Below are 26,181 nucleotides of genomic sequence, written 5' to 3' on the forward strand. Positions count from 1 at the left end.
TCGTCGGGGACGAAAGCTGCCCATATTAACGAGGTACGACTGTACCGCTAAATTGCCACTGAATTTTTTGGTGCCCTTTCATGCTCCTTTAAGTGTCATCTATGAGCTGGCAACCAAGGAAACATATCTGTATGCGCATTTATATTAGCCGTAACAATGAGATGCAGGCTCACACACAAGCACATGGTGACATGTACAAGTTACATGCACATGTGTACAAGGTGGTACAACATCAGCATCAGTTAGACAAAGTCAGTGTGTAAAGTCGGCACTTGATCTACGAAGCTTTATGAATGATGCCCTCTGGGACAAGACACATCTCCCCTTCCTTATTCCGAGCCTCGGTTTATGAACGCTTTTCCCAGGAACGCTAACCGTTCATAAATCTAGTCTGTTGACTGTATAACGAACGCACTTTCCAGTCAATGTGCATGCCAATATAGGCCTTGCTGGTCCCCGTGCACTTCTTACCCTCTTTCCCAGCAGCAACATAATAAGGGGGGGAGGACTGCCAGAATCGCCTCCTCCCATTGGGATAAATACTATACTAGTGGTATGATTTTACTTGGGATTAATACTTTAATGAGTATCACTGACGAGAACGTCAACATTCCATATAACTAGTCATCTCGGTAAACATCTGAGTAATGTATCAATGTTCAAAAGGTCAAGGAAAAAGAATATTGCTTGCTTCCACACGCAATATGCACGACTGTCCGCGGGGGGTACTGACCGATGTGATACCTTTTCTACACAGATTTCTGAGCACTTGCCACAACCTGAGCGGTTTGCCAACCGTCTTAAATGATTGCAGGATTTCATGCTCTTGACAGAAGCAAAAAATGGCAGTCCACACATGCACAGTTACTGCAACTACCACCGGCAGCAGCATTAATGGAAGCGCGTTTTTGTGCATAGGAGGATAGCAGATAAGATTCTCTAGCATTTATTATACATAACGACCAAAAGCCAACGGGAATGTTGTACAAAGCCATCAAATAAATACAGTCTCATTTTAATTACTGTTACAAACAATTGCACCAACTTGCCATTTAGCCACTAGTGAGCAGTAGTACCACCTCGAGCCTTTTACCATATTAGGGCAACCGTGTCCTTTGTACTAGGCAGTAGGGATAATTTCAGTCAAAGCTGATAAGTGCAGGCTCTGGTGGGGCCATAGGGACCTGGTTGTGCTCTGTGCCTGTCGGCAGACCATGCTGAGGACCATTTTGGGGCTGCGGCCCCATCGCACCTGCAAGTGTGTCACAAAATTTAGTTCCAGCTACGTTGTGTTTCTCGAGGCACTAAAAAATGTGACAGAAAATAAAGTCACAGATGTACGACAGACATGTGCGGAAGATAATTAGGGTCTTTATGTTGCGAGACAACAGGGATCATGAGTGACACCACAGTGGTCTGGTCTGTGGATTAATGTTGCCCACCTGAGGGTCCTCGAACGCGCACCGAAATCTTGACACACGACACACCACATTTAACATCCGTCACGGAAGACAGCGTGTCTGAGCAACATGTACACCTCCACCAACATGCCACCATCCTCGGCCAGGTCTGAACCCGTGCTCTTGGGTTCAGCAGGCGGACACGCTACCGACTGATCCCCCAAGGGCGGCACGTGCACAACACTTCTTTTTTTTTTTACAGATTTCGGCAAAGCCAAGACTTCACCAACAGGTGGAGCACCCTTCAATAGCTTTAATGGTATCATAGTTGCATTATAGTGCACTGTCAAGCTTCTGTAAAGACAAAGAAGGAACAGCAAGGTGTTTCTTGGTGGAACACGATTACAAGTCGCATCTGTGACTTCCTTTCACAGCTAAGATGACAATTTTTTTGTCAGAATAAGGATGATTATAATTATGAACTGTGGCTTGGCAGCAGATACAAGCAGATATCAGTGCATTGCACATGTAATGGGCAAACAAGACAGGGTACACTGCAAGATGGATACTGTTATGTATGTACCGTCGTCGTCGTTTGCCTGGGCCAAGGAAACTCATTCTTGCAGTTTCTTTAAAAGCAAATTACGCTGTTTTCGTATGATTAAACTGGCTTGGCCACCACTTGGCACTTCGTCATTGGGTCCTGGCTCATAGGCGTGTCACTACGCAACATTACTGGGGCCAAATGTTCATTCACTCACATGAGGACCACAAAATATGATGATGTCCAAGCACATAATAGAACGCACAGCAGTGTTGAACTTGGATCCCAAATACAAATGTTTCAGACGACTTCGATGACAACAAAGGTTTCGAGTTACTGCAGGTTACATTTCACAGCACTGAAGGCTTAGACACATTTGGATGACAATATCCGACAGTTGCCCATTTCAAAGTAGCTCATGAAACACAGGTGCATATATATCTACAAACCAGATAGATACCATTTATACTGCTGAATCGAACCCAACACTGCTCACAGTCCAAACACACTGTTCAGCTAAGGCATATACATAGTCCCCATTGAATCTTGTAACCAACATTCAAGGTCCTCTGAGGGCTCAGCTGTCATTTTATGTGCGATGTAAAACACAGTTTATGGCCAGGGCTTCAAGATTTCACAAAAATATTTACAACCAACAGCGTGCCCGGGACAACCTACAACGGACGGGGACTACACCATAGTGATCCAGACCATTCACAAACGTGTCTGATGGCTCCTGAATGTTAAAGATCACAGCACAGCACAGAAAATTGTTTAATACAACAGAGGGCTGCATTCATTTCTCGCTGCCGACTCTTATTGCGAAGAGTGCTAACTCCTGTAGTTTTGAGCTATAGCTACGTACTATTCACTCCAAGATCGAACGGTGTCGGCACTCTGCGGAGAACGAAAAACTACTGTAGTGTGGACGCGTCGTCTGCTTTTACACGTTTATTCCGCATTCAGTGAAGTACAGGGAGCATTAGGGAACCGAACCATCGCGGCACAAGTAATGTTCCTGTGAACATACACAATGATCACGGAAAAGAACCATCAACTCCGAACATCGGCCCACGTGTTATCCACACTATAAGGGTGACAGCGTCGCCCCCTATAGGTCGAGGATAGTTAAATTATCGTCCCAACTCTGGTAAGTGGGAATATTCGCAATAGCAGTTCCATGAGCTCCAGGAGCACCATGAGAACAAGAAAAAGATCAAGGGTTTTCAAGGGTCTCAAGGAGAAGTGGGAACCACGATATAGTACGGTGTAGCTGATATCCTCTTCTCTGACAGTCGAAAATTTCAAAATAAGTTGTCCCAAGTAGAGTCTACACTAGTTAATATCACATCCTCACATTGTGACGGTTTTTCTAGGGAATCGTGTCTTCCCCAAAAGAAGCACCATGTATTTCTTCCTCATTATTATGACAACTCGTTAATCCGACTGTAACCGAACTTCTGAGGACGAATCGGGTAGAACACATGTATTCTGCCCCAGCTATTATGACCACCGACTGTTGACCTCACAGACTATGAACAAAGTTTTGGGGACAAACGGAGAGAACACTGGCATTCTGCCCCTATTATGACCACCTTGCAACCATTCTGTTCCACAAAGTACAGTGGCTACGGGTGACACATATGTGGACGATGTCATCCAAAGCACAACCCTGTTTTCGCACGAGTTCATTGTGAGTCATAGGTCTTGTACAGAAAGCAGTACTTGAAAGGACAAGGCATCGAATCCGGCAAGCCATCAAGCAATGTTGATGGTTCAGATACTTCTCCATGGCCAGCTTTGCTTGGATATGCTGACCTCATAGGCCAACTATCTTAACTGTTTCCCCTACAGCTATACCAGTCGAGTTACGTATCAAGTGCCACGCTATTTGAAACACTATTTGCTGCACTATTTACACATGGCTTGTAGCGTATGTCAAATATACCACCGTTGACCACCACAAGGCAAATACTTGCCTGCCAAACATTAGTTTCTTTTCTAGACTACTGTGGGTAAGGGAAGGACTGCAACAAGGCTCCACTGTACTCACCATGAACAAGGTAAGGGTGAAAGTCATTTGGAAAGCGGATGCCTTGTGGTGGAACACCGCCGTAAAGTTGCCCTGCAGGTTGCCCGAGGTTTTGTGGGTGGCCATGAGGCGGTGATGTCTTTGGAGGTGAAACTGTCTGCTGCTGTAGCGCTTGCGGTGGCATAGATGGTAACGCCATCGATGGAGGCGGCATGAACTGTGGCGCCATGGTTTGTGGGGGCATAGAACATGGAGGCACTGGTTGCGGGGCCATAGAATGTGGGGGCATGGTATGTGAGACCATAGACTGTGGGCCCACAGACTGGTGCTGCAGTGCCTGTGTCGGTAGCCCTTGTGTTGTCATCCCGTGAGGTGGCATACCCTGTGGTGGTAACCCTTGGGGAGGGATACCGTGAGGATGCATCCCTTGCAGCGGGATCCCTTGCTGTGGCATGCTCTGTGGCGGCATCCCCTGAGGTGGAACACCCTGCTGGGGCATCCCCTGGGGTGGAACACCTTGCTGTGGCATCCCCTGGGGTGGAACACCTTGCTGTGGCATCCCATGGGGTGGACCACCTTGCTGTGGCATCCCCTGAGGTGGCATTCCTGGTGGCAACGGCCCCTGTGGCTGTCCATAACCCATGTAGTACTGCTGCTTGTGCATCTCTTGACGCATTTGCATTTCCCTCTCCTGTTCTTGCATCTTTTGCAAAGCTAACTGGTGCTGATATTGCAAATATTCCTGCATCAGAAGCATATATGCTGTTTTAGCGACACTTTACATAAAAAAATGTTTGCTACAATACAGATAAAGGGCTTTGAATCTATCATACCCGCTTTTTCTCGCGCATAATGTGTAACTTGTGAGCCATCTGAATCTGGCGTTGACGATCTGCCTCCTCAGCTTGCCGCCGTAACTGCTCGTTGTGTTCCTCACGCAAGGCATCCAATGCAGCTCGGGCGTCTCGAATCTGGCTCAGCTTGTCTTGAAGACCCTCGTAATACTCTTTAACAAAGACATTACAATAGCTCATCAGTGGAGAACATGCAATTCACCTGACCTCACCTCTTTTCTGATCCATTTCTTGTATGTAGTGCAGAAGCTTTGAATGCATACTGCTTAGGCTCAAGAAAAGGCTCTGTACATAAGAGTCATTGGACACATGGCGACCACGAACTGCGTTGCTCTGCAGTCGGTTAACAAACACCTCAAGTGTACTCTGCAGCTGGCCAGTAAACTCATCCAGCTCTGTGTCACCGCCTGCCGCATCACTCGCACCCTTCTGCAAGAAGTAACACACCGTGGTATACAAACCATTTCTTCATCTGTTTCAGCTCACTGTTTTTCACTGCCAGCAATAGGATTCTCTACATTACTAACTACTCAGCATAAGTACATAAAGACAGGTGATCTGTCACAAGTTCTCAAATACAGCATACATAGGGAACTGTGTATTAGGGTAAAACCAGTTTTTCCCCCGTAATTTGCACAGTTTTTCCATCTTACTAGTGCTTAGGAAAGTTTACCTTGAAGCGAAATTCATTTTTTCGGACTGCCCGATTATTCGGACGGTGACTGTAAAACCACATTTTTATACCCCTGCCACACGGGCACAAAAAAACAACATTAAGTATGTGATGAGTCAGGTCATAATGTCATTTGTGCTGTGCTATACAGAGATATTTAATTAAATTCGTATGAATGACAGTTTTTGCATAATGAGGTCGCAACAACTCATTCGCCCACGAAATTCGTACCCTCGCTCCCATTGTCTGCGCACAAGAGTAATTTAATACTTCCACAAAGCTGCTCCATACTGAGCACCGTGCAATTATTTAGTAAATTACACGAAAACAAGCATTATTTCTGGGCAAAATACCTGGTGCTGTTAACGGTTTCTGAAGTGAAAATCAAATAAGTACACAACTCTGGTACCTCCTCCTGGTTTCCGGCATAGTACAGATCGTAGATTATGAAATAAAGCAAAATTTCTGATTTTGTGGAGTGTTACAGGCACGACCTACTAGACTATAACGATCATGTCATAGGCACCCCTTCCCAGCACTGCATTTGGAAGATAGCGGTGGCTCTACTCATCGGCCCGGTCATTGCTTCCTCAACTTCTACAATACTGTGTGCTTCAGCTTACCTTAGTATTTTTGTACGAGTGGTGGATACCCCACGGAAGATGTTTCATTCTGAAGTTGATTATCATCCTCATCCTACGCATTTTCATAGGAGCTGTTGCTGTCGCCTGCTACGGTAGTCGAACACTTCAGCGCATTCAAAATTCAAATTTCCATTGTCCAATCATGATACATATCTCGCGGCCATTGAGTAGCGCCCCTAGCGGATCGTGCGAACGGGGTCCTCATAGGGGTTGCCGATTATAACATGGTCGTTATAATCTAGTAGGTCATGGTTACAGGTATATTCCAATCTGACGTGTAGCACGACTGTCAACTATCATAACTTCCCATTTTCACAAAAATGTAAAACCCGAAAACATGGGGCCCTAAGCATACGGTGCAATCCTGTTAATTCAACTTCCTCGATAATTCAAACTGATGCTTGGGTCTGGTCAAAGTGACATGTGTTCAAACAGGGGGAAATGTGTGGCATATTGAGTGCATGAAACTGTGTGATGGTTTAATTGAATGAATTTGTCCGGCTGAGTGTCTTCTCGTTTGCATTCATGCCTGGTGTCTTCTGGACATTAGTCATTGCTCTCGGTCCTGGTTCACATAACGATTGTTATCGTTATCTTTAAAGTTTGTATGCTCCAAAGTCGGTGTGGTAGACTTGCGCAAGAGCTCGTGGCAAACCATGGGTTGAAGCGATACATTTAACACACGTTACGGGTTAATGACAAGTTGAAGATCAGGCGCTTGTGCAAGAAGGCCTCGTGACTGCACTACCATTCAAAGTCTCGAACAGAAGTCCACTGCAGCAGCTCAGTGAATCTGTGTGCTTATGGGATCTCCACCAGTGGAGCACATCATACCTGAGAGACCACACAGAAGCCATCAGGCCACTCGCCGTTAAGTGAAACAGTACAGTTCCCACTTAACCCTCCTAGTGTACGTTTCATGCTCTCTTCTCGTATCCTCGTAACACTGCTGTCATAGCGTTTATTTTTTAAATATATTGTGGATTTCTAAAAAAACAGGCATATGTAAAGCACAACTTACGATAGGAATGCTGATGCCTTGTGTGGGTTGCTAAAAAGAGAATCACCAACTTTGAAACCCTCAAGTGGACATTGTTGAATGCATTGGGCAAGAAAAAGAAACTGCGAGCCGACTCCCTTTACCTTCATTAAACATAGCTGTCACTCTAGGAATTACGGGCTCCTTGTGCAGTGCTGGGCAAAGGTTTACGGAACATGCTCTAGCGCATTTCTTCCTCAGAGTGACAAGGCGGCAGTGAATAGGACCGTACAGATTTACAGACATGTTGCATAGGTAACCTAGTCATGTAACCTAGTAAAGATGGAAGTCACTGAAAAGGTTAGCCAGCTGTAGGACTCGAACCCACATCTTCTGAATTACCGGTCCAGGGCTCTACCAATTGAGCTAAGCGAACACACCTCCTCAGCGACTTCCAAGGGTGCGTCATCTGAATGGACAAACCAACCACTCTCTCTCATCCCCCTTTCACTCTTATGTTTTTCTCACTCGTACACACATTCGTTTGTTTGTTTGTTCCTTCAGATGACGTGCCCTCGGAAGTCGCTGGGGAGGTGTGTTAGCTTAGCTCAATTGGTAGAGCCCTGGACCGGTACCGTATTTATTCGATTCTAAGGCGAGGTTTTTTTCGCAAAATTGGAGTCCAAAAGCCGCCCCCCGCCTTACATTCGTGACCGGAGCCTTCCGTTACGTGCCATCATGCAACCGCAGGCACCCTCGCCTCGCCTGTCCTCTCCCCTTTCGCCCACGTGACCGTGGGCGCAGCGTCTGGCGTCTTCCTGTAAAGTTTCGTTTCGTCGTCGCGATATTGCGGCCATCGGCACTCGGCAGTTCAGTGGTTCTAGTTGCGACTGATTTCCACCGTGATTCGCAAAACGATTACCGATGGCAACCCGTTGTGTGCACTACGACGCGGCTTTCAAGAGGAAGGTTATCCTTGACGCTGAAGCCTTAGGCAACTGTGCAGCGGGAAGAAAGCATAACGTTCCGGAGAACAATGTGCTCGCGTGTACCGCCGACGTCCGAAAGTTGCCCCCATACATCGCGTTTAAACGCAAGACAATTCCAGCGAATGAACCGTTTCCGAAGGGTGTCATCGTGCGATGTCAAGAGAAGGGGTGGATAACAGAAAAACTCGTGTGAACAAAGAAAACACGGATTACTCGCACACCGATGACTTGTCAGTGTTCTGTATGCAATAAATGTTGTTCTAGTCTTCCTTACGGGTGAGTCTAAATTTTTCCCTAATTTTAATAGCTAAAGTGCACCCCCGCCTTAGAATCGTGACCGCCTTAGAATCGAACAAATACGGTAATTCAGAAGATGTAGGTTCGAGTCCTACAGCTGGCTAACCTTTTCAGTGACTTCCATCTTTCATCATTAATTGCTTAGGCACTTGAGACTTTGTGTGTATTTGTCCTTTCTATGTGTTCCAGCCTCAGAACATCAATTGTCTCAGGGTAATCTAGTCACCTGTTTATCATTCCGTACAGTACCATTCGCTGCTAGCATGGCACTGTGAGGAATTAATGCTCCAGAGCATGTTCCGTAAACTTCTGTCCAGCACTATACGTGCAAGTTTGTACAGTTTGTTCTTACGAGCGCTACAGAATGACACTCAGTGTTAGGCTGTCACTGACAAGCAAGCAATCCGCTGTCTCACCTGAGCATGTTTGGGTGAGTACGACACAGCTGTGGCAGGTGCACTTGGCACCGGACTTTGTCGGTTGTTTACCGAAGGTGTCCCACCGGGTGAGTCCTGCCCCTGCTGGCGCTGTTCCCAGTACGAGCGATTTAAATAGTGTGCGAGCTCTGGGTCCGATTCCGTTGCACTGTTCTCGGACTTCCGCTCAGTGCTTGGCTTTTCCTGCTGCTGAAATAGAGCAATCACAGTGTTAGCTCACAAATATGCATGACACATTCTTTGTTGCAGCTGGCTCGCGGCATAGTCGGAGCTCAATTTTTTAGACAGCAAAAATTGATGCAGTAGATCAACTTTCTTATTTTTGAATGGCAGCATAGCCACCATCCAACAGTCCATAGAACCAATCACATCCAATATTTTTGGCCACTTCTTCGAGGGACAGCAAGTTTTTTTGGCAACATAAAAATTTTTATTTTTATTTTATTTAGTATTTTTATTTTAGCATTTTTGTTTTTTGGACAACACCACAGGCACCATCCAGCTCTCCGCAGAATAAATCGCGACAGCTGGAGTACACAAAATTCAGAAACAGAGAGGACACACACATACACATCTCCCCTATGCAGATTTTGCACTTCCCTGTCTCTATGGCATCAAGGATGCAAGGAATTTCTTCATGGACATAGCCAGATATGAATTTGAAGCAGAGTCAGGTGTGCCATAGCAAGTAGCTACAGCCAAGTAACTAACATGCGATCTACTTCCATCTTAAAGACCAGGAATCAAACAGTAACTTTAGAACAAGTTACACTCAATGCCAGGCTCTTCATCTACCTTATATACATACTCCTCAACATGAAAGTTGCGAGTTGGTTGGGCTGTTCAGTTTTCTATGCCAGTGGATACGCTGGTAAGCAATCCCAGTTTCACTCACGCTTGAGGGATTAACAGTGCTCTGAGTGGATGGTGGCTGCCAGCTCACGGGACGCTGTTTGGTCTCGGCTTCACTCTTGGACAGAGCGAGTGCTAACTGTAGCTCCTCCTCTTCTTGTAGCTCTTGCTCTGACTTGCCTGGGGGCTGCGACAACGTTACGTAAACCTACAGTAATACAAATTGGCTTCGCTCACCGCAGATGAGTTTGTTTGGTGCACTGGTGAAGACTCCTCTGTGCTTTTCTGTGAAGACCTTGGTGATTTTGTTACACTGCATCGAAGGAACGAAAGGAAAAAAAAAAAGCTTCAACCACAACAAGTAGGTAACTTTTAAGAAAAAACGTTAATCTCTACAAATGTTGCTGAAAGAATCTGCGATATATCTTAGCGTTATATCATAAAAGACAAAAAGGAGCCCAACCTACCCTCGCAAAGGCCAATTATATCTACTGTAAAAACCTTATTGTCCGTGCATCCCAATTTTTACTAATTTTGTGAGTTCAAAAATTTGATAGTTTTAGTGGCATGCAAAAATTTGGAGCAAGAACTGACACTTCAAGAACACTGATACAATCCCAAAACTTTATTTTGACACTCTGTTGCTAGCGGGGATATGAATGGTTTTACTGCACAAATATGTGCAATTTCGCTTTAATTCAATATAGGCAGGGTAATCTAACATGTATCACAAAGTGAGGCAATCTATCCATGAACTTTGACATTAAGAGTTCACAAAGTTTAGTGGCCTTGAATATGCGCAATCTGTCCAATTCGTGAAAAATTGGGGCACAAAACTGAAGGGTCTTACAGCGTTCCTCAGTGCCAATGTGTTATTGAAAATTAATTGGAATCATACTAAAAAGAAAACCCGAATTTTGTACCGCACTTGCACAAACAGGTTGCATTTGCTTAACACTCTTCCTCCTCAGCAGGTGACTATATCCCGCTGATTTTCCGTGACGCCATGTCATTTGAAGAGTTCTGCCAAATGAGTCAGGTCTCAAACGTAGCTGATCTCTCACGACAAGATGGGAAAGCATATGTAGCTCCAAGATAAGGGTCTCCATGCTTCTTTTAGATGGTAATTTGTTTTTTCGTGTTAGCGCCGCAAATCAACTGTGGCTATGAGTACAGACCGATGACCATACGACAAGCATATGTGACCTTCAGTGAAAAGCATATGTTACAAGGTTTTTCCACCAGCTTTGTGCATACAAGTAACTATCCGTTATTTGTTCACTATTTTTTGTTGTATAGCTCACGCTACGCATGAGAAACGTACAGTATTTGTTCCAGTTGTGCTGTGGACAGTAGTACATGAGACAAAGTGTGCAATGTTCTTCCTGCTACAGAAAAATGATTTCTGCTGAGGAAAGCTTCACTGACCTTTGACATATATAGTTGTGGGAGAGCTCATTGAGTGTGGTTTGCGACGATCACCTGTTCTTCCTGCTACAGGCAGGTGATCGTCGCAAACCACACTCAATGAGCTCTCCCACAACTATATATGTCAAAGGTCAGTGAAGCTTTCCTCAGCAGAAATCACTTTTGTAGCTGTGTACCTACCATGCTAAACGTACCGCATTTGCTCAATTCTAACGTGCCCTCGAATGTAACGTGCAGCCATCCATTAGCTCCCGAAAATTCAAAAACTAACCCATTCTAACTCTACTGCGCAGACTCTTTCCACTCATACAATCCCCTTCTGCTTAAAACAGAAACTTTGTAGTGAAACCGCTTTTGTGGCATGACTAAAATCCCGCTACGTCGGAAGCCACACAGTCGAGCAGTGTGGCAACCGGTCTGCTACGGCACACTGCGTTACCTTTCTTGTGCTTGTATCTGTACCACGCCGTGGACCTAATGTAACTAAGCACTGTCCCTCGACGTCAAGAGTAGAGTGTGCTCAACTCCAGCGCGATGCATGCCCACCGCTGCCAGAGCACACTGGTGCATACAGCAGCCAACGTTGTTGAGCGCGTGTGCACACTCTCCCACGTGCAATAAGTGCTTGTGAAACTCGTAAACGTAACAATTAAAAATCATGATCGTGTGCTGGCACTTGATTTTGAGCACATATTTTAAAGGGGAACTAAAATTCAAAAACAATTTGTTCTCAAATGACAGTTTGTGTTTCAGTTAATCTAATGCAAGCAAAATTAGTTCACACAGCGCTACCGTTTAGAAGAAAATGCAATGAAAACAGTGCCGTCTTTGGCGGCAACAAATGGTATTCCCAGGAGGCAAAGATTGGCGGCATCCAATGAGACAGCGGGAGAAGCGTGCGCATACCTATCGCGGGCATGTGGATTTGGAACGGGTCCAATTGTAGTGTTCCGTATATGCATGGTATGATGCGCACTGCTGCATTTTTCAATACCGATTCAAGGAATAGTAACCCACAACAGTTCTCGCGAATGTTCCACTGACGACATTTATCTTCATGCCCTTCGGACACCGACGCCAGTCTGCTTCACAACGCGCACTATGTTTTTCACAGGGGCTGGTCCATGGCGTGACACGTGCGTGCACGTGGAGTATGGACTAAAAACACTGATGCACGAGTTGAAACGACGTTCACTGCTTAGCGCCGAAGCAAGAAAGAGTCTGTTATAATTTCAATTGTAGTTCCGTAACGGAATCAAAGTTTTGAATTATGATAACAAGTACGAAATTAACATAGCGTGTAACGTAATTTGAGGTGAACCTGTTTTTGCATTTGAGTGCCCCTTTAAGCAAAAAAGTGTATGTTAGAATCGCGCATATACGGCAGTCTCTCACATGCACCTTCAATAAGTGTTGCGAGTGAATGCTGTCCGTGTTCCCCGTCGCATTTGTTTATCACGCATACATTAAAACCGACACACACTGCATTTTCTCGCACGTGCTTCTTGTAGTGCCATCTCATTTAAGTACAGAGACTCTCATTTTGGACATGCACATCATCCTTCATCCAGCGAGTTCAGCCATGTTTGAGACATGACTCATTCAGCAGCCCTCTGCAAGTGGCGTGGCCTCCATTGCCGCAGAAAATGCACTGCGGGTTCTGCCACCTGTGGAGGAGGCTGAGCAAGAAGGGAAGAAAATCAGCTCGCAGGACGACGTCTGCACTTTCTCATATCCAAAGCTTTACTGACACACTTTGCGGAGCTTCTTAAGCATTTCTAAGACTTATGCCAACATTTTAGAGCAAAATTTTGCGACACAATATTTCTTACTTAGTTAAAGTACTCGAAACACTGACAGTTAACCAATGGCAAATTTCAAGCAGTTCCGACAGAACCGTACCGTACCTTAAGAGTGCGAGGCTGGAAAATACGAGCATTTGAATGGAAACGTTTTCATTAAGCCCACAAGGCAAAAGAATTGAATACTTGCTCTGACACACCTGCTCAATTTCTCAAAGCAGGCTTCGCAGACTCTAACTTCCTTTTCAATACCGTAGCGTGGAATGGGAGCAGCCTGGGAAGAACATTTCTGACAGAAGATCTGGCCGCAGTTACGGCAGTGGTGCTGCAAAAGGAAACCCCAGTTGCAAATTCTGACCACTGTTACGCAGACTCCCACCTTTCTTTGCACCAGACTGAACTGAACGCGGCAGCGGTGACAACACTCGCCATCTGCCCAGTCGGGTGCTTGGTCGGCTGAAAACATGGCGTCACTTTCCTTTAATGGTGGAAACTTGTACCCTGCAAAGCCAAAATAGTGCCTTGGAAGCAAACAGTTTGCAACGGGGAAATGATCGGTAGCAAATACGCACCCGTACCAATTGTGTAATGTGGCGCGACTAAAAGTGCCTTTGTTATTTCGGTGTGTCTGTGTTCACGTGGACATGGTACATCTATAGTTAGGGAGTGACTTTTTCGGGTTAAATGCCTTTCTCAGATTCGGGGGGTAGAAATCGGGTGCTATTTTTAAGCCTGTAATTCGGGGAGAAATCGGGCGATAATTGTGCCTTCGAGTGTTATCGCGTTTTGTTTCTCATCTTGTCTATTAAGGCCTTTGCTAATCTTTTTTTCTTCCTTTGTTTTTGTGTGTGTATGTGTGTGTGTGGGGGGGGGGGGGGGGGGGGGGGGGGGGTACCCTACCGGCACTAATCCCCGAAGGCATAGACAGCACCTTAGCCCAATATTGGGCCGACATTGCCAATATCAGTCCAATATTGGGCCAAGATGTTGTTCTACTCGGGAGTGCTGACACACATGGGTGTATTGCTGGGAACGTAAGTGACCCATTCTTACATGTGTTACCTTTGTTCGTCTTCAGTGGAAACGTCACTTGAGGGTTTCATAGTGGCTGGAATTCGGGGAGAAATCGGGTTTAACCCGAATTGGTCGGAGGTCAGTTCGGGGGGGGGGGGGGGGGGGGAATAACCGGGCGGAATCGGGTTTAACCCGAAAAAGTCACTCCCTATCTATAGTATGCATGATGATAGGTAAACCCTTTACAATGTGTCCCTGGAGGCTGCGCATCGTCTTTAACTACATGATAGAACTGGAAAGCATAGTAATCACCCTTTCGCTGGATCTTGGTTAGGTCAGCTGCATCATCGATACCTGTTAAGTATTCAAACTTCAAGACCTTCGAGGCAGGGGGGAAAAAAGCACAAAGATGGGACAAAGAAGAAGACATACACGTACGAAGTGATTTTTTTTACCCCCCAGCCTTGGCATGTACCACCCTGCAAGACTACCTCGAGTCCAATAAACAAATATGACAACAGAGGCTTTTTTTCTTTCGAGCACAATACACAATGGGTGCACCACATACGTCATTTCCAACCAGATAATAGCATGTTGTTCTAGTGGTCATATCATAACTGCGCAAATGTGACATTGTGCATGTGTAACTAACTGTAGCGAAGGCCTGACAATGCAGGTTTAGATGCAAGCCATCCCGCCTGACATAAAGAAACATGTTGGCACAGTAATGGGTGGACAGCACAGTAACATACGTCATACATTTTTGTCAAATTATACGGTGGTCCACTCGCAGTTTCAACATTTAATTAACTTGATCGAAGGACTTATTTATCCATGTATGCCACCTTTCTTCAAGACAGTAGACACATATGTGTTTATTCCATCGTACACTAATGCTCCTGCAGTTTCATAGGTGTAGTGAAACAGAATGTCGACTTCACCTCATCAGTTGACAGCAAACTTTGAAAGAAACGAGGCCTCTAGAGAAAAAAAAAATTATGCGGTGTCACACTCAGTCATGTCCCACTTTGGCAATGAAATTGCTCACTTATTAACAGAGTTCGAGGTAACTCGTTACTGTAAGTAAGTTCCTTTTTCTGGTAACTTGTAACTTAACTTCGTACTTTTGCGCCGTGGTAACTTTCAGAGGAACTCGTTCCTTTTTTGGGTAACTTTGCCAAAGTAATTTAAGCTAAGTTCCAAGTTACTTTTAATTCGCTCTTCACTCACGTCCACATATTTTCTTGCTTTCTCTCCAGTTCTTTTATGGCATTTATGCCATAAAACGTGATATTCAATCAATAACAGTATTCCATTCAGGGAGTAAGAACGCTGCCATTGAAATGAAGCTGAACCATTGTGCGCCCACAGGGAGTAAGATGCAAAGCGTTCAAATTGTGGCTCGTTTACGAAAAAGATCTAAGTATGTTGCACTCCTCCGCAGGTCTAACTCAAGGTCTAACTCAACTGCTCACGCGCGCTGCACCTGTGTATTGCCATTTTGTGTCCGAAGTAACTTGGAAGTAACTCGTTCTTTTTTGTAAGTAACTCTGTAACTGCGAGTTACATTTCAGGCTGAAGAACTTCGTTGCTAACTTAGTTACATTTTTCACACGGTAACTTAACTTGTAACGAGTTCGTTTTGACGGGTAACTTGTCGATCTATGCTCATTAACACCAAAATAAAGTTGTTGTTTCGTTGTTGTTGTTGTTGTCCCATAAGAATTCTCTGTTTTCTTTCTTCATGCCATTTTCGGTTGCCTAATTCAGCTTCCTATGCTGCACTTCAACTGATGACATGTATGCATTTGAAGCCAGTCAAATGCACCAAAATTGCAGTGCTCACATCATTTGTTTGAATGAATAAGCCCATGTAAACGAAGGTACCGGAATTTCACATGTGTAATCTGCAGACTATCTGTCGAGAAAGTTTTCCCTGATCCCCTTTCCAAAGGGAAGCCTGTTACCACTCTAATGCACATGCACCTGCTGGTACCTAATTCCCTCCCATTAGTGGAGAGAGTAAGGTCTTGGCTGTGATGCGTCACCGCCTCTGGTTCCGTTATCCGCACAGACGACAGTTTCAAAAATGAAGACAGGAGCTTCCGACATGGGCTTCCTATGTGGGGATCATTAATTATTTGTATCATAAATAATAAATCATAACATATTTGGACATAAAGACTGGTGTACTGCAAGGCTCCACGTTAGGAACTGTACTATTTTCTTTACACGTAAATGATCCCCCAAATGCCTTAAGGTCCTTTACTCATTACCTTGATTCTGATGACATGTGCTTATTCATGTCGGGTTCAACATTAATTCATTCAACACTAAAGGATATCTCGGACAATATGCAAAGAAATTTACATAAACTAGAAAGGTGGCTGCTGCGCAATCAGTTGACATTAGGTACAATGAAAACTATATTCCTTATATTTCGCTCCTTTAAGAGCCAGACAGACACAAGTAACTTTCACATGACATTGTGTGATAATCCCATAATACAATTGAGTCAGGTTCGGTACCTGGGCATAATACTACTTGATAACATACCGTGTTGAAAGCCGCATACAGCATCGCTTCAAAGGAAACTGGTGTACGGTTGCCATGTACTTATCAAGTGTAGACATACTTTTTCAATGCGTGTAATGAAACTGGTGTATTTCACCTCTATCAAAATTGCTTGGTCCCTGGCCAAATCCAGCCTCGCCAACGCTCGGCCCTCAGAGCCCTTTTGACCTTTTTTGGACACAATAGGACTTCGATCCGTATTGTGGAGGGGCTCATTATTTCATTCCCCACATAACAACCAGCGATGGGGTAGAGTATCACCCCTGGCAATGAAACTCCCCATTCCTCATCTTGGAAATAAAGTTATTGCTGTATTTCTCCTGTATACAGAGTCACTTTACCTACTGTTTTGAGACATGGGGTACTAGTACGAATCACACATATTCAAAGGATGTACAAATTGACGTTCCCCACACGCTTGGAAATGAACTTCACCACACAGAATGTTCCTTGCCAACCACCATCTTGAATGCTATCGTTACCTGCCCTGATTTGCTGAAAAACGGGAGGCGTACGCCTTTTTTGTGACAATTATGAACAGCGCAAGTGTCACAAAGAGGTGTATGCCTCCCGTTTTCAACAAATCAGGGCAGATAACTATATCATTCGAGATGATGGTTGGCTAGGAGCGTGCTATATGGTGAAGTTCATTTTTAAGAGTGCATCCAAGGTTATTTTCAATACACTGCAGACTTTGGAGCAGTTAGTCGTTGAGCGATGGACTCGAATAATGCGTAACATAATTAGATAAAATTCTCCAATTATTGTTTCCAACCTGTAGCAACTGCACAGAGTAACCAAATTGCAAATAGACAAAAAGTTTGTCCTGTCAGCTTCAAGAAATGTCTATGATACCAGAATTATACAGTATCTAGGAGTGTGCATATGGGACCAGCTACTGCTCAAAATAAAGAACGCCCAGTTGTTCACAAAATCTTGATGGGACTTTATTCTGTCGGAGAATCCTATAACTATATGTAAATTCTCGTTATGCCAATTACACTCTATAGTTATGTGTACCTTCGTGGGATTTTCTCGACAGATTGTAGTGTGAAATGCTGCTGTTGCCAATACTAATGATAAACGTCTTTAGCAGACCCGTTACTAGCCACTGCTATCGGACCAGTTCCTATGACTCTGTACCGTGATAAATCGTTATGAAATAAATAACTGAAACGAAATGAAGAAGTGTCCTAGTGCTGCAGAGGTAACGGCTCAAATGAGCTCACTCAAACAACTGATAATACATGAATGCACACCAGAGGCAACGTCACGCAATTAGGTACATAAAAGCATAAATCCCTCGTAATTAGAGCAAGCATGTCACACGATTCCTGCGCACCAGCCGTGGATTATCAGGAGGAGATGGAGTCGGAAATTTTGTCACAATTCTTAAAAGCCCGGCTTATACACATGAAATTATGGTACTTCACAATAGAAATGTATGAATGCACATAAGAAATGCATGTGCAACATTTTTCTCACAAAGGGACGTACCCCCGACATGGGAAATTTTTCAGACTTATATTATAAAGGGCAAAAATATATGTAACCATTGACATCCTACTTTTATGCGCAGTACACATAAATTTTTGTGTCTTTCTTCTTTTTTTGCACAACTTTTACAGAACCCAAAACAGGAATACAGAAAGTTGGCATGATACAAGTATCAAGAACAAACACTATACCAGATATTCCTGTACAAACAAAAAACTGTTTCCCGTTTGTTGCCGTACCTTCAACTTTCATGAGGTTGAGCGTGTCCTGCACAGAACGGTAGTTAGGGTCGTTACGGAAAGCATGGGCCCAGGCCTGTAACAGCTCAAGAACCTTGTCTCGCACTGCTTCGTTGGTATTTGCCTGCAAATGAACGAGACCCTTTCCAGCGCAAAGCATGGTACAGGCTCTTACAACACATACCTTCACCAGGTCACGAAGTTCTTCCATAAACTGCTTAGTAGCAATTTCATTGTGAACTGGGGCTCCACAGTTTTTCACGCACGATTCTAGAACCTGCAGGAGTATTACGCTGCTTAGTAACAGTGAGCGTACTTCATGCCTTGTACACGTGATCTAAAGGGGCACTAAAATGCAAAAACAACTCGCTCTCAAATGAAAGTCTGTGTTTCAATTAGTATAGTTCAAACAAAATTAGTTCACATAGTGTTACCGTTTAGAAGAAAAACGCAATGAAAACAGAGCCGTCTTTGGCGGCAACGAATGGGATCCCCAGGAGGCCAATATTGGCGGCATCCAATGAGACAGCAGGAGAAGCGAGCACATACCTATCGTGCGTGTGTGGATTGGAATGTGTCCGATCGTAGTGTTCCATATGTGCACAGCATGATGCACACTACTGCATTTTTTAATAGCGATTCTCTGAACTGTAGCCCACAACAGTTTTTGAGAATGTTTCACTGCCAACATTTATCTTCACGTCCTTCGGACAGCGACGCCAGTCCGCTTAGCAACGCGCGCTACATTTTTCACCAGGACTGCGCCATGGCCAAGCACGCGCACCTTGGACTAAAAACCCAGATGCACGAGCTGAAGGGTCGTTCACTGCTTAGCGCAGAAGCACAAAAGAGTTCGGTATAATATTGATTGTAGCTTCGTAACGAAATTGAAGTTTAGGGTTATGATAACAAGTACTAAATTAACGTAGCACGTAATGTAATTTGGAATGAACTTGTTTTTGCATTTTAGTGCCCCTTTAAGGTACAAGGGTACAATGTGTCCTATGAATGTACAAGTACAGTGTTAGACAAAGGCTAACGGAACATAGAAGCTCTATTATTTTCTCCCTTTTCGACACTTAAGCTGGGAACAGAAGTGAACATGTGCATCCACTCAGAGAGATGGTCCCTAGAGGCCTTAATGATGGCTAATGGGATGAGAGTAATCTAGGGACTCCATATGACGCTCCTTGTTCCGTAAACTGTCACCTAGCACTGTACTGCATATTACTCTGCATCTTGATGGTTCTGCTCCTGTACAAGAATTATATCACATATTCTTAGCTTGTAGTTTGCAAAAATGCCTAAAAGCTATATTTAAAGGCGTAATGCGAGACACTAAAAATGGAGCCTGCTTTAGGTGAGGTGAAATGTCTGATAACTATGTAACACATTTATTTTGGTTGAAGGAGATGATGTTTTATGGTCTAATGGGTTCCGTGACATTTCGTCAAACGCCGTTTTATCGAACACCATTTCGTCGAAAATTGACATTTCATCGAATCAGTGGCCGCCACTTTTTCTTGCGGCAACATGTGAAATACGTAAAAGACTCTCCTGACCTAACTTTGGCCAGTCTCCTTAACATGTGAAATACGTAATAGGCTCTTCTTGGTCAGGCGTCGATGAAACGGCATTCGACGAAACAGCATTCGATGTAATGGGCGGACACCGGGCTAATGGTGAACAACGTCAGAGGGAGAACACTGGGCATTAGTAGTAGAATTCTCACTCAAGTGCAAGCATGTCACACCTCCATACCACACAGCAAATGTTTCGCAACCCTATGCATGAAGCATGCCTTCGTCCCTTTTGTACATCAGAAAGCCGTACATCACAATGTGATAAGATAAGTATGTGAACATAGTAGGACACAAATGAACACGTCCTGCATCACAAAGATTTAAGCACACGCATTACCCGAGAATAACCCACACAAATATGGTATTTTGGGCCATCATTCTATGTTTCCGTAATGGTGGTATTGACTTGGGATTGCAATTCGCTTTAAGTCCAACCAGCAATGAAGACAACAGTATGAAAGGTACATGATGTGTATACAACTCTTGTTGGGTAACTCTATATTTTTCTATTTTTTGGCTCACAGTTCTCTGAAATCTAATTACATGCGACATTAAAATGCAGGAACAGGAAGGGCTTTGTTTCCTGTCCCGTAAAAGACCTCAGAAACGTGAAGTGCTCCACCTACGCCATCGTTAACATACTCGTCTTTATTTATGTCAGAGTGAGAAGACACAATGAGCAAAGCACTTTATGAGCTTTAGCTCATTCAAGGCAATTAAGGTTGAGATAGATAAGAAAAATTGTGCTGCGTCAAGTACAGGGTACACAAGTATAGGGTGGGTACTCTAAAAGGTCAGTCACATTTTTGCGCATGGTGCGATACCTACTTGCGCACAGACTTCCATTGCCTCGGAGTAAAGAATTTATGCCAGAGAAATGTACAAAAAAAATCGTGGTTACCAAGCAAGGTGTTGTAAAATAAATACGACGACGCAAACTTTCGTCTTCATGCACTTCCTATGCGCTATACCGATGTATACACAGCAGTCTGCCAACTGTTGTGTATAGCATCCGCCTAGAGGCGCTCGCCCACATGAATTCGTTTCGGTTTCGACGCCGCTAGCGCCCCTAGGCGGAAGCTGCACTCAACTAGTGGCAGACTGCTGTGTTTACATCGGTATAGCGCATAGGAAATGCATGAAGACACAAGTTTGCGTGGTCGTATTTACTTTGTTATGCAGTGCCTGGTAACCACGATTTTTTTCGGGGGCTTCTCTGGCACAAATTATTCACTCTGTTTAGTGGAAGTCTGTCTGTCAAGTACGTCACGTAGGTCATGTTAATTGTAATAAAGTGTTCCTAACAGTTTTACTTTCCCTCGGTATATCCACTTGTGAGAGATGCAATAGGGAATTATTTCTCATATGTACTGTCTATCGTTTCCGGCAATTAGTTATAATTTTTCAGGCTTCACAAAATGTGGCAAAAATTAGTGCAAAACCAAATTACAGTGCTACAGGTCTGGTTTGGCTTGTAACATCGTGAGATGACAGGATATCTTCTCTTTCTCACCTATCTTCACCCTACCTCATAATACCCCACAAAAAATGACAGTGGAAAACAAGAAACCCTACTCATACGTTATGTCAGTGCTATCCATCCTTCGATATCCACAAATCCCACAGTATATGAGAAACACTTTACAAGCAAATTTTCCACCATGTTCTCTCAAATTTGCATTCTTGTATACCCACTTATTACTCTCAAAACTGCTGGGAACACAAAAGATGCACAAAAAACAAAAATGTTATGTTTTTTAGATGCATCACCCAATCTGCACAGATTTTAATGGCTACATTTATGCTGTTTCAATTCCCCCCACAATTGCCAGTCTTCCAAATAATATGTGACAACTTTTTGAAAACGTTTTTCTTTTTACCTGTAGCTTACACAGTGCTCGAAGAAGCATGAAGAAAAGAAGGACAACAAAACGTTGTCCTTGAGAAATGAGAAAGCACTGACAGTGTGTTTTGTTGTCGTCAGTTTCATCATGCCCCTGTGAACACAGTTATGCACCAAGCAGCCAAATCTTCACTTCTGGTCCTGCAACAGTGTATTCACACTAGGCTTGCACAAGGTGCTCACACAAAGTATTTAAGTTAAGCTACTGAGTACCGGACCAAAGAAGTAACTGAGTAGACTACCAAACACTCAATCTTGAAAAGTATTTAAGATAAAGTATTAAATACTCTTAAAGTAACCTGTTACATTCAAAATAGCTTGACGTCGCAGTTGGAATTCGCTATCAGAGAAATATGAAGAGCGTGAAGTTGAAAATGACATCACCAAAAAACTTCATTAGCTTGCAGGAACGACTGCTTTTCAAAATTACTGTCCGATAGCCTGTCCCACTTTTTTTTTTTAATATTATCCCTTACACTAAACAAGTGCTCTACAGATACAGACGTTTTTTTCGTTATCGCTGCTTTAACCTCATAAAGAGCTATTAATATTTCACGTGCCCTCTCTCGCTACAGCTTTCAGAACGGGTCTTCTATCGTACCTGACAGGAGTCTAAATTGTTTACTTGCATACCCTTCAATACAAAGCATCGTCTCTTCTCATCATCACTCTTTCCCAAGATGGAATACGATGACCCGAACATCTCAGACGCTATGGCATATGTGCAGCACAAAACTCATTGCCGAGACAAAGGAGAATCTTTAGCTCGGTCTCTGCGTCATAATCCCACTTTCATCCCTATTCACAGAGGAGTATCTTCAAAGTAACTTAGAAAATGAGTCAAAGTTATTGCAAAAAGTATAGAAGATAGATATATGTAACTTAGATACTCTGCTCATGTTACTGGAGAAGTCTGACTCACATGAGCAGCATCACCGTGAAATATTCTAGTGGAGGAAAAAGCAAAAAACTGCCTATGAACTGGAAGTTCCAACGCGTCTTATGTTGAGCATTTGCACGGCGACAGAATATCAGGAGTGGCATGGTGCACATAGCAGACGACACCATCAACCCTGTCGTCTGCTATGAAATATCTTGTGGCTGAGGCACAGGATATCCATTATGGTTAGAAGAGCACGAAAAAAACACGACGCTGAGCGCTTGTGCTCGCGCGGCAGCAGCAGAAAGCTATGACGGTTTGCACACCTTCTGTTGAAGTATTCTGGGAAATGTTGCTCGTGTGGATATACGATAAGCTACCTCTACACTGAGTGAACATATTTATTTTTCATAATCCTCTACTGTCTGACCACCCATTCCACAGCATCCTACTCTTGAACATTACAATGACAGTTCATACCCAAACCAAAGCTATAAACACACTGGCATGTTTTGTTATTATGCTCAGTGTCACCATATCTAAAACAGAATTTTACAACCAGGACATTTGTTGCTATGACATTGCTGTGAGTAGCTTTGGTTCTGCCAAGCAAGCGAGCACAGTTTTTGAGACAGACTCGGGGATTATGTTTTATCGCTTCTCAAAACAGTCCTCAGTCTGCATATCTCAGTCTCACACCCTTGTTTTGATTTTATTTGGGTTTTATTGGCGCATCAGCTACTAAGGCCATAGTGCGCCAAATACCACTGAAGACAAGCTAGTTAAAATGTGCATGTTCAGGACTAAAACTGGAGTAACTGTTACATTAGTATTTAAAATCATAGATCTTTTAAAAACCCAGTATCCCTAAAAAAAACTATACACATTCTCAAAAGGTGCAAAAGTGTCGTCACCAAGCAGAAGAGTTGGGTGGAGTGGCAAAAAGTTTCTCTAAAAGGAAGCAGAATTATGTTGACGAAGATGTTGGTACGCTGGACATGTGATAAGGATGTGAATGATCGAAAGCTGTTGTGTAAGCTGGACAGGTGTGTATCCACGTCGTGCCCGGGAAGATTAAAATGTATAGCAACAGGAGTGGGGCGATTATTGACAATGTCGGATTTATGACCGTAAAACCTCTGACGCATGGTGTTGGAGGTTTCACCAATGTACTGAACATTGCATTTCATACATGTTATTAGATAACAAATGTTAAAGGAGTTACAGTGCAAAGATTTACCCGTACACCTTCTCTTTCCTGATTCTTATGTGACGGTTGCTCACGTGATGCATTTTATTACTGTCTGGTTGTTTTGTGTTTACTTAGTTCTGGAAACCTGTTTTATTGTATCTGTTCACTTGGTATATATACTCGTGTCGCACTTAGTTGTGTAACCTGAAGAAGTGCAGTCTCTTGCACGAAAGTTCTTGTCTGAATAAATATTAGTTGCTCCTAACCGTTTTTCATGTTACGTGTGTGATTCCCTCTTCGCGGGCTCCTTGACAGTGTTTTATTTGTTTTAATTTATACTATGTAGGTTTGCCTGTCCCAAGATGTCTGCCAGTCGATATTGATTAATCATTTTAGACATAGTTTCAGATCTTGATATGGTGTTTCGAAAGGGGTTATGTCACTGGTTAACGCAGCCGTAGCAGCAAGATCAGCTCGTTCATTGCCAGGTATCCCAACAACTCACATATTCTTATGACATCTGACAAGGTGCCTTGGGACGCTGCACAAATTTAATCTCAAAATATAAGTCAACTGCCCCAGGTTCTCCCTTTTAGCTACCTAGCTATGTGTCAAAAAATTGTGTTCGTTATGTGGATGATAGCAACTCTTTTATGTAGGCAGCTCCAGCTTTATTTGTTTAAGTATCTTGAATTAGCTTCCCTTTTGCCTTGCAATCAATAACTAGGTCCCTAACATCCAGATAATTACATATATGCTTTGTCGCACATGACGAAACGCTCTTGGCCTTGAGCAGGAGTCGCTACATCTTTCTCGTCACACAATTCGCAGGGTTGCAACAACTTAGTTCCCAGGGGTAACCTGCCTAACAAAATATGTGAACAGGCATGTCATCCTTGTTTGAACCAAGCTCACCTCTGGTAAATTTGGTCGCTCTAGCCTTAATTTCCTTCTCTTCTCCCTATTAACACACTCTCCATTGCACATTGTGCAGTAAAGCATATATGCACACTTCTTACACTTTAGATGTCTTATTGTTCAAACCTTCACAAATTCGCTTTGCCCGGAAGAGGTCCTTGCAGTTAGTACAGCGTGTACATTGTACGTTCCTACAGATCCTTGTGTCTGTCCAAGGTCATCGCAGATTACACCTCATGGGCTTATATGGCCACGGTCTCTTATTTACCTTCAGAACTCTTACTGTTTTCATCATATCAATAGCACGTACCAATCTTCTTCCTCCCTCGAGCTATGGCTTATCTTGGTTCAAAATTATTTTTAATTAATTAATTAAGTTTAATTCTTTACCCGCATATTTGTTATTGCTATCTGGTTTCAGACAACTGGTTTCATAGTAACATCTTTTATACAGTAGCATCCTTTGCCAACACAGTTTACTTGGTTGTTTGTTGTTTTTGTAATGTTATAAGTTTGGACAGTACCCAACAACCTACCTGTAATGCAAACAGTGTAACGTGAGGATTCCTAGTGTACAGCCTCTTCTTAACGGCGCTTATCGCGTACTTGGGCCTGAAAATGTAATATATATGTATGACATCTGGAAAGAGATGTCCATCATCTGTCAGCGCATACATATGCGATGAGTCATACTTACTGGACATCCCCCTGCCGAATGCAATCGCAAATCTGAAGTATAGAGGGCCAGTCGGGCTCCAGTAATAGGTGACTGGTAGCTTTGTCTGTAATTCACCGAAAATTAAACACTACTCCGCCCGATAACGGAGGAGGAAACACGTTCTGCAAATACACTGCAAACAGCCGAAGGCTGCGTATCAGTGATTACTCCATATCACAATGGCAGTTTTTGCATCAGCAGCTTGAAATAAATGAAGATCGAAATAGCGTTCTTAACATATCAGCTCAGGAACGTATTGCTTAGTGATGAAGAATCATGTGTGAACATCGGGGGAAACGCACTTACCCAAGAGTTTGTCGAATGTAGCGCTAGACCAACTAAACATTTCGTGAACACCTCAAATCTCGCAACCGCACTTTCCGCTCTAAGTTGATGCTGGTCAGAAATATGCACGGAGATTAATAGATTAATAGCCTCTCCGATTGCCCGTTTCAATCAAGTCAGGTGACGACAAATGGCCTTTAACTGGATACCTCCACTCATCCACCACTACGTCTAATGGTCGTACCGGCCACCAGGCGAATACAGCCACGGCTCAGATGTTTAAAGCACAAATCAACATGAGAGCGCTGTATTTTTATGCTCGTATATTTTCGATCTGTCTAACAACGGAGTGTGTAGACGATATAGAGCAGAAGCTAATAGACTAGTCAGGTGACGCACGTCGTCAGTCGTCACTGGTCATCACAGCGTGCGTCACAATATAATATC

General features: G+C 43.6%; 1 protein-coding gene across 4 annotated transcripts; it reads right to left on the minus strand.

The window, feature by feature from the left end:
- Positions 1 to 930: 930 nt before the first annotated feature.
- LOC135373727 (hepatocyte growth factor-regulated tyrosine kinase substrate-like) lies at positions 931 to 26,176 on the minus strand. Of its 4 annotated transcripts, none has more exons than XM_064606811.1 (17): positions 25,756 to 26,176; positions 25,429 to 25,513; positions 25,268 to 25,343; positions 18,440 to 18,532; positions 18,256 to 18,379; positions 14,258 to 14,299; positions 13,311 to 13,432; positions 13,132 to 13,256; positions 13,037 to 13,051; positions 9,939 to 10,014; positions 9,745 to 9,888; positions 8,829 to 9,038; positions 7,169 to 7,198; positions 5,043 to 5,259; positions 4,810 to 4,982; positions 3,998 to 4,718; positions 931 to 1,252 (listed from the first exon to the last, which is right to left on the minus strand). In XM_064606811.1, exons 1-17 carry the CDS (start codon positions 25,793 to 25,795, stop codon positions 1,140 to 1,142), a joined length of 2,406 nt encoding a protein of 801 aa, XP_064462881.1. In that variant the 5' UTR covers positions 25,796 to 26,176; the 3' UTR covers positions 931 to 1,139. The 4 variants fall into 4 exon arrangements, with proteins under 4 accessions (XP_064462881.1, XP_064462882.1, XP_064462883.1 ...); XM_064606812.1 differs by having other exon boundaries at positions 8,829 to 9,035; positions 25,756 to 26,174; XM_064606813.1 differs by lacking the exon at positions 13,037 to 13,051 and having other exon boundaries at positions 25,756 to 26,174.
- Positions 26,177 to 26,181: the final 5 nt, after the last annotated feature.

Source organism: Ornithodoros turicata, unplaced genomic scaffold (genome assembly GCF_037126465.1).
Source record: "Ornithodoros turicata isolate Travis unplaced genomic scaffold, ASM3712646v1 Chromosome31, whole genome shotgun sequence".
In the NCBI taxonomy this organism is placed as follows: domain Eukaryota; kingdom Metazoa; phylum Arthropoda; class Arachnida; order Ixodida; family Argasidae; genus Ornithodoros; species Ornithodoros turicata.

Bases quoted from the DNA above. Each gene is read 5' to 3' on its own strand.
- LOC135373727 (XM_064606811.1), bottom strand. From the start codon at position 25,795: ATGTTTAGTTGGTCTAGCGCTACATTCGACAAACTCTTGG. The intron at 7,199-8,828 runs GTGAGACAGCGG...TTCTCTTTTTAG, and splicing joins ACTCACCCAAACATGCTCAG to CAACCCACACAAGGCATCAG. The intron at 4,983-5,042 runs GTGAGGTCAGGT...TCTTTGTTAAAG, and splicing joins AGAAATGGATCAGAAAAGAG to AGTATTACGAGGGTCTTCAA.